General features: G+C 39.1%; 1 protein-coding gene across 2 annotated transcripts in view; it reads right to left on the reverse strand.

The window, feature by feature from the left end:
* The window catches only part of psme4b (proteasome activator subunit 4b), a 102,795-nt gene that overhangs the window by 9,409 nt on the left and 80,832 nt on the right, over window positions 1–12,554 (reverse strand). For both annotated transcript variants that reach the window (XM_055639833.1, XM_055639832.1), the window contains 3 exons: window positions 3,950–4,081; window positions 3,058–3,266; window positions 219–304 (listed from right to left, as the gene is read on the reverse strand). In XM_055639833.1, coding sequence (XP_055495808.1) covers window positions 219–304; window positions 3,058–3,266; window positions 3,950–4,081 — 427 coding nt within the window. The remainder of the gene's footprint in view (window positions 1–218; window positions 305–3,057; window positions 3,267–3,949; window positions 4,082–12,554) is intronic.

Below are 12,554 nucleotides of genomic sequence, written 5' to 3' on the forward strand. Positions count from 1 at the left end.
AGAGCGATAAATAGATGAAGTGTGTACTTTTTGCTTGCATCTAGGAAGTGAAGCCACAGCAAAGGCAAACTATCTGCTTTTCGATAGCAGAAACATGAAACATATTATATTTTAAGAACTAATTATGCAGGGCAAATCACATTTAAGAAACAGTTCAAACAAATATACATCTTTTCCCAATCATATCCAGAAAGTAAGATTGAAATATTACAATATACCTTGAATAATAATGGCATGAGATGGAGCTGTTCTGCAATTGCTGTGGAAAATGACCTCCCTGCGCTTGCCATTAACCATTTCAGCACTACGCAGCAAAACAAAAATGCCACAGGTTAGGATGTCAAATCTTTACCATTAACTTTAGGTTTCCATAACACAAAATGAAAGCCCCACAGCTTGATTTGATGTGTAGCCATTAGGAATAAACAGAAGCTTAGATACAGCTCCAATCATCTTTAAATTCTATAGACAGACACAAAATGTTGGAGTAACTCAGCGGGACAGGCAGCATCTCACAAACCTTAGCAACTATGATCTTCCATGGACTGTGTTTTTGGCTACACTTTTGGTTTGTTTTTTTTGAACTATAATGGTTACCTAGTGTAACGGTTACTCATTAAAAAAAAAAAAAAATATATATATATATATATTATCTTGTGTTATTGTGTTCACGGGCTGGCTAAACTGCAACAATTTTATTTTTCTGTTGTCAGTACATATGACAACTACATTTTCTGAACTCTCCATTCTTGATTCTCTTGAGCTTATAATAGGAACAAATAAGAATTGCTTTAAAGCTACTTCAAAAAGAGGTAAGAATGTTTAAATAATTTGTTAGAATTTTAGTTCGAGGAAGTTGAGTCGAGAGCAAAGAACAAGTTTAGAAATAGCATAACCACAGTGAAGAAGCAGCAAGAAGACACATTTAAAATAAATTGAGTAGATGAAGGAAGAACTTTAATAAAGAAAGTTTAATAAAAGAGACTATTTGAAAATAACAGAAGCAGAGTCTTGAATACAGAAAAGTAGCTAAAAGATATGTACAAATGCATCCAAAAGGAAGATTAAGTTATACTAGACCGGGGGGACCCGTTGGGTTCCGTCCCCTCAACGCGCAGTTGCGGTGGGGGGGAGGGGGCTGCGACGTCACACTAACCATCATACTAACCAACACACACACACACACCCCCCCTTGATATTATATTAATATTATTAATTCCTTTTACCCCATCCCCCACCCTATCTACTCACGCATAGCCCCCAACTGCGCAGGCGCGGCTAAAGAGGGAGAGGGAGGGAGGGGTAGAGAGGGAGGGGGCAGAGAGGGAGGGGCCAGAGAGCGAGGGGCCAGAGAGAGAGAGAGACAGAGAGGAAGGGGGAGAAGGAGGGAGGGGGGGCAGAGAGGAGGGGGCAGGGAGGGGGAGGGGGGGGGGAGAGAGGGAGGGGGCAGAGAGGGAGGCGGGCAGAGAGGGAGGCGTGGGGGACAGAAAGGGAGCGGGAAGAGAGGGAGAGGGGTAGAGTTTGCGGGGTGGGGGGGGCGCGTCGTCACAGGGGAGGGGTGGTTCCCAAACACAATACTCCCTCGCACCCGGCTGGTGGCTCCCGCTTCCCCCAACGCACCAGTCCCCTACCCGTAGCCCCCACGGGAGGCCGGCTCCAGACAGGGCCCGAGTGCAGGAAGGCGGGGAGCGTGGTCAGGGGGTGACGTCACTTGCAGCACGAGCAAGAAGACAGCGGCTTTTTTTTCCAGTCTTTTCAGATTTTTGAATATTTTCATTAATAACTGGAGAAATAAAGCATGATTTTCTTTTTAGATAAACTGATTTTGGACTCCAGGGGGAAACTCTCTACCGGAATATGTAAAAATGTTACCATTAGCACGTCGTTTTTTCAAGAAGATGTGATTATACACACACACACACACACACACATACAAGATCAGAGTTTTAATAGTTATATGAAATAATATGATGGATCAATGATAGAGAATCAGGTTTAGTGAGGAAGGAACGATAGAATGTGAGCCGATAATGATGCTTCCGCAACCAGCAGTCTAACTATTCATTAGGCAGATTACGAATCAGGCAAGTCTCAACGGGATTCTACATCGTCAGATCCTTATAATTTAATGCAGTCGCCACGTTGCTAGCAGCTGCAAGCACAACCTACAAAACATTAGATTAATTTATCATTGACCCAAATGTTCACATAATTTGGGTATGGCTGTCACACTGATAGATTCGGCTCTAAATCAAATGCAGCACTGTGAAATATTGTGCCTAATAAAGTACATCTGGTGTAAACTGTAAGACAATTTTATTAACAAACAACATCTCAATTACTAAGATAGACACAAAAAGCTGGAGTAACTCAGTGGGTCAGACAGCATCTCTGGAGAAAAGGAATAGGTGACGTTTTGGGTCGAGCCCATTCTTCAGACCGACTCAATACTAAGTTGGGAAAAAACCTTCAGGAATGGAAAAATAAAACCCAAGTCGCTTCTTCTGAAACTCGTTTATAGAAATTTGAATGAACTTGTTCACCACCAAGGTGGAGTGTGGCAACTGTTTGTCTGCTGGCCCCAGAGGAGTATCTACAATCCAATACAATTGTGCGACTCCTTTAAATGTATTTTCTACGTATTACAATATTCTGCACACTGCATCTTTTCCTTTGCTCTACCTATTGTCATTTAGTTTGGGTTGATTGGATTTACATATAAAATTATCTGATTTGATTGGAAAGTGTGCAAAGCAAAGGTGTACCTCAGTAGATGTGACAATAATAAATACACACCTAAACAATTCATTTTAGTCTTCAATAGATGTATGTTTCACACCAACAAATGAATACACCACACAATATTGTATTAAGATCCAGTCTGATAACCACCTCAATAACCAACTTACCATGGCTTGAAAAAGGACAGGCCAGGCCAGGCTCACCACTCTCCATCTCAACAATTAAGGAATGCAGCCTTACTCCATATAGGAAACCACTCATTGAAAAGGTTAATAAACTGTGCACAAAATATTAATTGTGTATTAATTGTTCTACCTGTTTTCAGAAGTTTAATTGCCTGGGTTCTTTCATCTTGTTCCCCAATACCATTTTCTTCAACAATGTGATTTTGTATCTCTTCCTCAATTTCCATCAGAGGTTTAAGTTGACCTATGATACGGCTGGTGAATTCAGAGACACGTGGTGACAGTGTTGGATTTGAATTAGGGAGGGTGACATCTATCATGAATAAATATGTTAGAACACTGCAGGAAAAGAAAGTGAAAAGTAAAATTAAAGGGAAGAATAGTCCAGTGCAACGTTATCTTGTATAAAATATATTATGTAACAACAAACACAGATTGTATTGCCATTTAATTCACAACATTTAGAATTGGGAACACAAATATTAATATTTTATTTCTGTTTAGAAGTTTGTAGACCTGCATGATTGATTTTAAATAAGCAACCATTTGCTTAAATAGTGCCACATAATTGAGTCACATGATTTGATGTTTGTAGTGTGTTACTGACATTGGGTGCTGGTTTACAGACCAGGCGCATCTGGGTTAGTGCGTGGGCAACCAACAATCAGAATTCCCATTCCTTACAACTATTTCGTGGATTTGATACAATTTGAAATCAATGGATTAAAACCAGCGCGAGATCGTACTCAACTAGGATGCTTCTCACACAAATAGAAGCTCACGCACTTTAAGATGGTTTTAATAAGGAAGAAGATAAATATATTTGGAGAAGAAAGAAGGCAAATAAAGGAATTTTAGAGAAAAGAAGAAAGAATGTCAGCCGGTAAGGAGCTATATTTTAAACTTACACTATATTCAAATATTGATTTAAAGTATTCTACATCTAAGTCACAACTTTGTATAGAAATACTCATAAGCAGGTTATTACAATATTTTAAATCCTGTTATTTGAAAGCACTTACCTTCCTATTCTTTCTCGCACATTTTTATACACCTGTGTTAGTTTAGGCTCAAGGTATTGAAGGAGTCTGTGCATCAGTTCAGGAACTCTCCACTCTTGTTGAGCCAAACCACCCTGCAAAACGTATAGTCGGCTAGCAATAGAAGACAAACAGTGTGAGCTGATAAACTTTCATTTCTTTGTACATCAAAGCAAAGCAACATATGACATTTTCATTTTGATTATTGTTTCTTGCGTAATCTACCCAAATCCTTAATTTATGATCACTATTCACAAATAAATATATCTGTTTCCTTTGAAAAAGTGGAAATACCTTATGTTGGTTGGATGGGAACAGGAGGGAGTGGGACAACAGGTAAGAAATGCTGGGATTTTGACTGAAAGTGTAGGCCATCCAGGTTTAAACAAGTAATGACAGCATTGTTGCATGCAGATTCAATTCCACTGACATCAAAGGTTAACAGATTGATCCCCCTTGTCTTTGAGTACTAAAGGAGTACTCCTGGAGCTTGGAAGGAGGATAAAGATCTCCTTGTATTTTTACAATCATCTCCCTCTAGAACCTGCACGTGTGTCCTTAAACTCTATGTGTCAATAGTCAAGGGTGCTTTATGTGTCACATATGCAATTGCATAGTGAAATTCTTTTTTTTATCTTTTACACATGCAGACGCCATTAACATTAAAATGAAGCTCGTGAAGGAGAATAAAGATCACCTTGTGTTTTCACAGTCATCTCCCTCTAGAACCTGCACCTGTGTCCGTAAACTCTATGTATAATTGTGGTTCAACAAAATTAAAACAAAGTTCGTGATATTGGTATGCCAAGTTTGATCCAAATTTCATTTAGAATATGTCAGTTTGGAAAGTTACGAATTCCAGGGACTCAGATTTCTATCTGTGACACCCCAATTTCATCCTACTTTTTTTTTTTTTAAATGCTCATAATTATGTAGGAAGAAACTGCAGATGCTGGTTTACACCCAAGATAAATACAAGATGCTGGAATAACCCAGCGGGAAAGGCAGCATCTCTCGATAGAAGCAATGGGTGACGTGTCAGATCGAGACCGGTCTGAAGAAGGTCTGACCCGAAACGTCACCCATTCCTTCTAACCAGAGATGCTGCCTGTCCTGCTGAGTTACTCCAGCATTTTGTGTCTATCTTCCCATAAGTTAATTGGCTACTGTAAATTACCCCAATGTATGCTAATGATGAAAATAATCAACGGGAAATATATGGGCATGTCTAAAAAGATAAGTTGAAGGGGTACAAGGAAATAAAAATGAGGGATTGAGAATGATGGGACTGCTCTCTTGGGAGAGGTATGTAGTCAACTGGCTGAATGGCCTCCTTTGACATTATAAGGTATTTGTGAAGCCTTGTAGCTGAACTCTGCCCAGCAGTTTCACGATGTAGAAAGGAGGATTAAACAAAGCAATTGCTATGACATGATCTCTGACCCCTCCATTCTCCATTACACCAGATTGGCAAAACGAAAAGGCAGTGGGGATGTATGTTTCTTTGCGTAAATTAAATTGTTTTCAAATAACCAAATTGATGGTGATGTGTAATCTCCCATCCTTTGTTAGTTTGAACTTGAAATGGAGAAACTGAAATCTCTATAACTTTAACATTAAAAACCTGGAGCACACAAAAGTTTATTTGCCTTGAGCTATCAGAGCAAGAATTGTTACTTAAAAGCCTATGTCTATTAATCAATGCTTTTTGATCAAACCTCTAGGTACAAATATATTCGCTTCAGTGATCCTCTTTATTCAAGGGCTAAGAGTGCAACATATTGCAGCCCATTTAGTTACACACTAATTAGATTGATCCTATTGGTCAGATTGCATTTCTGGTTGATCTCGGCTTCACATATTCAAAGTGAATCTAATAACATCCAGCTTTTAGGATCATAATTTCAGGATAAATTACATTCTAAATACAATCTCAGGCATATGTTTTACTTGCATGTGTTGTATCCATGCTTCAAATTAACCAGGATAATGTGGAAAAGACCTGAAACTCGCGTTCTGTATGTCAGCAAACATTTCTTTAGCTATTTGAATTTAAGATAACAGCACAATAAATGAACGAAGATACGCCTAACAAATGTTTGTACCTATTAAGATCTCACACAAGGCTGTACCCCAAAGATGTCAGCTCTCTTTGTTTACACGTGGATATGAATTGGAGGCTGATAACAAAACCAAGATATCCGACACCCAATCAATTTAAGACGGACATTATTCTTAACCTATTTTAGTATTAGTTTTAATATTAAGATGAAAAAAACACAACAATTTCAAACTCCAGATTTTAAAACATAACAAGCAATTATACAAGAATAAATTATTTTAATCATTAGTAAAAATCTGGGCAGAAGAAAAAGAAACACTCTAGGATACCTGGACTTTCAGAAAGCATTTGATAAGGTGCCACATAGGAGACTAGTGGGCAAAATTAGGGCACATGGAATTGGGGGTAGAGTGCTGACATGGGTAGAAAATTGGTTGGCAGACAGGAAACAAAGACTAGGGATTAACGGGTCCCTTTCAGAATGGCAGGCAGTGATTAGTGGGGTACCGCAAGGCTCGGTGCTGGGACCGCAGCTATTTACAATATACATCAATGATTTAGGTGAAGGGATTCAAAGTAACATTAGCAAATTTGTAGATGAAACAAAGCAGGGTGGCAGTGTGAACTGTGCGGAGGGTGCTATGAGAATGCAGGGTGACTTGGAAAGGTTGGGCGAGTGGGCAGATGCATGGCAGATGCAGTTTAATGTGGATAAATTTGAGGTTATCCACTTTGGTATCAAAAACAGGAAGGCAGAATACTATCTAAGTGGTGTCAAGTTGGGAAAAGGGGAAGTACAACGGGATATGGGGGTCCTTGTTCATCAGTCAATGAAAGTAAGCATGCAGGTACAGCAGGCAGTGAAGAGAGCGAATGGCATGTTGGCCTTTATAACAAGAGGAGTTGAGTATTGGAGCAAAGAGGTCCTTCTGCAGTTGTGGTCCCCTAATTTGAGGGCCCTAGTGAGACCACACCTGCAGTATTGTGTACAATTTTGGTCCCCTAATTTGAGGAAGGACATTCTTGCTATTGAGGGAGTGCAGTGTAGGTTTTCAAGGTTAATTCCCAGATGGCGGGACTGTCATATGCTGAGAGAATGGAGTGGTTGGGCTTGTATATTCTGGAGTTTAGAAGGATGAGAGAGGATCTTATTGAAACATATAAGATTATTAAGGGTTTGGACATGCTAGAGGCAGGAAACATGTTCCAGATGTTGGGGAAGTCCAGAACCAGGGGCCACAGTTTAAGAATAAGGGGCAAGTCATTTAGAACGGAGACAAGGAAACACTTTTTCCTCACAGAGAGTTGTAAGTCTGTGGAATTCTCTGCCTCAGAGGGCGGTGGAGGCTGGTTCTCTGGATACTTTCAAGAGAGAGCTAGATAGGGCTCTTAAAGATAGCGGAGTCAGGGGATATGGGGAGAAGGCAGGAACGGGATACTGATTGGGGATGATCAGCCATGATCACATTGAATGGCGTTGCTGGCTCGAAGGGCCGAATGACCTACTCCTGCACCTATTGTCTATTGATTGTGCATAAAGTGGACGTCACAATCATAGCCTAAACTCCAGTTTACAATTCATAATTAAATCTTTGCAATTTGCATTTGCTAACAGTTTAGTTCATTCTCTTACTATTTCCTCAAAAGAGTCCCCATTCAGATTTGTAGCAGTATTTTTTACAATTTCTAACCATGTACATTTTGGTCCAATACTAAGCTAGGAGCTTAACTTCCTTTCACAGTACATGTAACACCTGCTGCCTTACACAATTTTTGTGAAAATGAATGAAACTTATAGATTATAAAATATTCATTTTCTTCCTATGAACACAACTGTACAACATCACACCATGTTAAGAATGGAAATTCAAATCAGGACTAGCCTCTTGGACTGAATACATGAAGATTATTTTAATTTATGGAGCTATAATGAAATGATACCAGCATGGTTAAACATTCTAAATCAGATTATTTGAAACTTGTTATAATAATCTGTCTACCGATCCAGAACATTTTTCTAAGCCACTTTGATTGCACCTTCCATTCCTACATCCACAAGGGTTCAAAATGTTCTATCTGTAGGATTTTGTGCTTTTCGATGCTTTATCAACAAAATTTGAATTTTTTAAATAATTAGTTTAAATAAGTCCTTCAATAGAGGCAATTTAAAAAGTATTATGGTGTGAATATAGCTCTAAAAAGTCGCTGACATACTCATCTCTATTAAATACACATCTCCTCATATATTAAGATTCCTATGCAGAATCTTCAATCTGGATGCATGGAATGCCTCAAATAAGGATAGAGAGAGCATTTCAGAATATCTGTTTGAACAAAGCCCACCTGATCTGGAAGCACTTACGCTGCTAGTACTTCTTCCAGTGCCTTTGCCATTATTTTTGCAAATGTGTACATCTCCTGCAGACATGGGGGTCCATATCTGGTTACAAAAGCAGAGATTGTTGCCTTGTTCAAATTCAGAAGCAAGATTTATTTTCACTCGCCTCATAGATTGTCAGAACTCTAGGAGCAACATTTTCTGATAAGGATAATTAACAAAATAATAACACAACAAAAGGAGCTCTGGTGATTAAATGACCTTCAATATCTCATTTTACTCTCCCTAGACATTCAAAGGAACACCGTTTACGTTAGATATTTCATTATTTTACTCATCAAAGGTTTTGCAAGAAAGTCAGGCCAACACAAACACCACTTCAACGGATTTTATTATTGTAGAGTCCAAAACACTTTTTGTAATGGTGCAAATGTTATTAATAAAATGGTTAGTTTAATGCATCATCTCAGATTCCTATATGCTATTATTTCTAACCCTCTTTCTCTGTAAAGTTGCTCCATTTGCTGTTAGCCCAAAACAGGAGGGGATTTTAACCGATATTTTCTCTGGAGAATTCCATTTATTGTTTTTGTTGGCAAAAGTAGAAAAAGGAGGCAAAATATAAAGTTTGCTGTAGGATTTAGATGGGTTAGCAGAGAGACATGTAAGAAGGAACTGCAGATGCTGGTTTCAATGGAAGATAGACACAAAAAGCTGGAGTAACTCAGCGGGACAGGCAGCATCTCAGGAGAGAAAGAATGGGTGACGTTTCGGATCGAGACTCTTCTTCAGACACGACCAGAAACGTCACCCATTCCTTCTCTCCAGAGATGCTGCCTGTCCCGCTGAGTTACTCCAGCTTTTTGTGTCTATCTTCAGTTAACAGAGAGAGACAGACAGGTGACATGTGCAATTTCATGGAAACAACAATGAAGAAAAAGAACTTAAATGGAGCCAGACTTAACATCTTTTGACTAAACCCAAACAAATGAAGATGATGAAATAAATGAGCACTTAAAGTAGAGGAGTACATATCTGCAAAGAATGGTGTAAGGCAGTGGAATGAGTTTTGGATCACTCTAGCAGATGTGAGACAGACAATGTTCTATTAGGCATCCCTCTGAGTATTTTCTGTGTATTAATTTAATTATCGTCTAATGAACAAGTACTCACAGTGCACAAGTATCTGACTGGCAAAATGTAGGTTGTGTATGCCTATCAAATGCAGATATTGGACAAGCAAGGTCTACTGTCAGATAACGTTTCCTTCCAAGCAGGGTTCAAGTAAAGTAAATTTCTTATAAGTTTGCCTGAACAAATTTCTTATTGGTATAGTCGTATCACAAACATAACGTCAGGCACTTTCTCTCAGCAGTCACACTGGCCGCTACTAGCTTCTAAGAAATTGGAGACCTCAAGAATCGTCCTCTTACCTTGTCAAACAAAAAATATCTTGGGAAAATCTAACCTTCTAACCTACTCATCAAAGCTCAATAGAAAACATTTCATATCAATAACCTTTTTATTTGAAGGGATTTGGACTCTCCACGATTACAAGTTCTGAATCCTTTGGAAAATATTCCCATCTCATATCCTATCACATTTAAGTACTATAAATCCTATCATCAGGTACAGTGCCTGCAGCTTGCCTGCAAGTGCATTGCAAAGTCAGGAATGCCCAGCAATTTTCTCACCCTCAATAAATACTTCACCCAAAGTAATACAAGAATGTAGTCAGGTCAGATGGTAAAGTGTGGTTAGCTGCACTATATACGCAAATGGCATCTCAAATTTGTAAACCAACATTTTACACCATCTAAGATAGTTACAAATGCTGGAGTAACTCAGCAGGACAGACCTTTCTTCAGACCCGAAACATCACCCATTCCTTCTCTCGAGAGATGCTGCCTGTCCCGCTGAGTTACCCCAGCAGTTTAAACCAGCATCTGCAACTCCTTCCTACACCTTTTACACCACCAAACCACTTTTTCCAACACAACGCTAATCAAACTTAGAGCCAGTCCTTCCAATACTGAAGGCAAGCCTTGAATTATCAGACCCATTTCAGATTTATGAATTCTAATTGTTGAAAATTATGGATACCAATATTTTAAGATATTGTTTGGAACATGAACAGCAACGACTGGAAAAATTAAAGAGTTCTGGCACTCCCCAACAAAATTATTTATACTTAAGTGGAATTTCAATTTTTCAGTCAACACATAAACTATACATGCCATTAAGATGTAGGAATTCAACCACATTTAAATTCCAGTTTCTGAAACGCATGGCAATGTTAGAAAATATCTGGTTTTGTTGGGAAGTGCGGGGTGGGGTGAGACGAAGCGACACTGGTCCGTGCCTCAACAGAAGTGCTCAAAATTAATATCCATTTCTTGGGAGCTCAAAAGGGGTGGGGAGGGTGAAATAGTGAGGGGAGGGGGGGGATTCATGAGAAAGGGGAGGGGGAAGGTGGCTGTTGTGAGTTAGATACTTAAAATTGGAAAATTCATTGATCAAGCCCCCACTCAAAGCAACTGCAGGAGATGTAACACGTATCACTATATCGCCTCCATCCAAGGACCCAACAGTCCTTGCAGGTGAGACAGAGGTTCACATGCACCTCCTCTAACCGCATCTATTGCTCTAACCGGGTCCAGTGTTGCCGACGTGGGCTCCTGCATTTGGCAAGACCATGCGTAGACTTGGCAACTTGACTTTGCCGAAAACTTACGCTCTGTCCACCAAGGCCGACTACATCTCCTGACCAATAAACATTTTAACTCCCTTTCCCATTCTGACCTTTCTGTGCTTGTTAGAGTGAAGCCACATGCAAACTAGAGAAACTGCACCTCATAACCACCTTGGGTGGCTGACAACCCAACAATTTGAATATTGAATTTTCAATTTCAATTGAATTTTGAAGCATCGTAACTCTTTATTCTCTCAGGCCCACACCTATCTCCTCATCTCTGGCCTTTGTCTAACAATCTGTTTATCAAATAATCCCCATCACCCGTGTTCACCTATAACCAGCTGTGCTCTGTCCTGTTTCTCTTCTTTTCCAGCTTTCTTTCCCGCCCCTCTACTTTCAGTCTGAAGAAGGATTTCAACCCAAAATGTCACCTGTCCATGTTCCCCAGGGATGCTGCCTGAACCGCTGAGTTACTCCAGCAATTTGTGTCTGTCTTTGGGATGAACCAGCATCTGCAGTTCCTTGTTATCACATTCAATCCTTTGAGATCGATTCACCTTTCTGTTAGGTTGAGGCTTCTCTGCACTCAACACATGATAATATCCAACAAAACTCAATGTTATTATTGAAAATAATAATTATCCTTGCATACACAGCGGAAGCTGGGGAAAAAGGAAGGAGTCTTACGTTACTGCTGTTCTTTGTGCAGAAAGGCAACTTCTGAATCTACTCTTGCTATGGCAGAGTCTAACTGTAAGATTATGTCAACTTGTCAGATGAAACAATTAGATGCTCCTTATAGTTTAATGTAAGACTCTATTCAAACTAAAAACGCTCTTCAGAAACAAAGATTGAATGGTTATGAGATGGACCAGTGATTTTCTTTTCTGTTTGGTTATTTCTTGTTTGTGGACTGTTCAACAGATTTTGGGTCCATTTGTTCCCATTATTTTGTTTTTCCATGAAAATGTATAGAAAATAAGAGGGGGTAGGACCAGAAAAGTTTTCAAACTTCTTCTTACCCCTTTTGAACATGAACGATATTATTTGTATTATTTGAGTTACTTATTTGTTTGTTTTCCTTTGTGTTTTATTTTCTTTTTTTATTGATTACAAGTTTATTTGTGTTTGTATTTTTTAACATGTTCAATAAATTAATAAAGTAAGTAAAATAAAAGTAAGAAGTTTAAGCAGTTTGTTCCCATCATTCCTATCCTGGGGGGAAATTTAATCCATGTTTATGCTACCCATTCTCATAACTTCATCTTCCAATAAGAGGCGCCCTAATAGAACTTGGCCGACGGAAGGGTAAATATTCCATCGTGGCCTAAAGCATCATGTCAGATTCAGATTCAACTTTAATTGTCATTGTCAGTGTACAGTACAGAAACAACAAAATGCAGTTAGCATCTCCCTGGAAGAGCGACATAGAATATGATTTCAATAAATAAATCTATTTACATGCATACAGTCATAGTGTTTTTCCTGTGGG

The sequence above is a fragment of the Leucoraja erinacea genome, chromosome 8, assembly GCF_028641065.1.
Source record: "Leucoraja erinacea ecotype New England chromosome 8, Leri_hhj_1, whole genome shotgun sequence".
NCBI lineage: Eukaryota > Metazoa > Chordata > Chondrichthyes > Rajiformes > Rajidae > Leucoraja > Leucoraja erinaceus.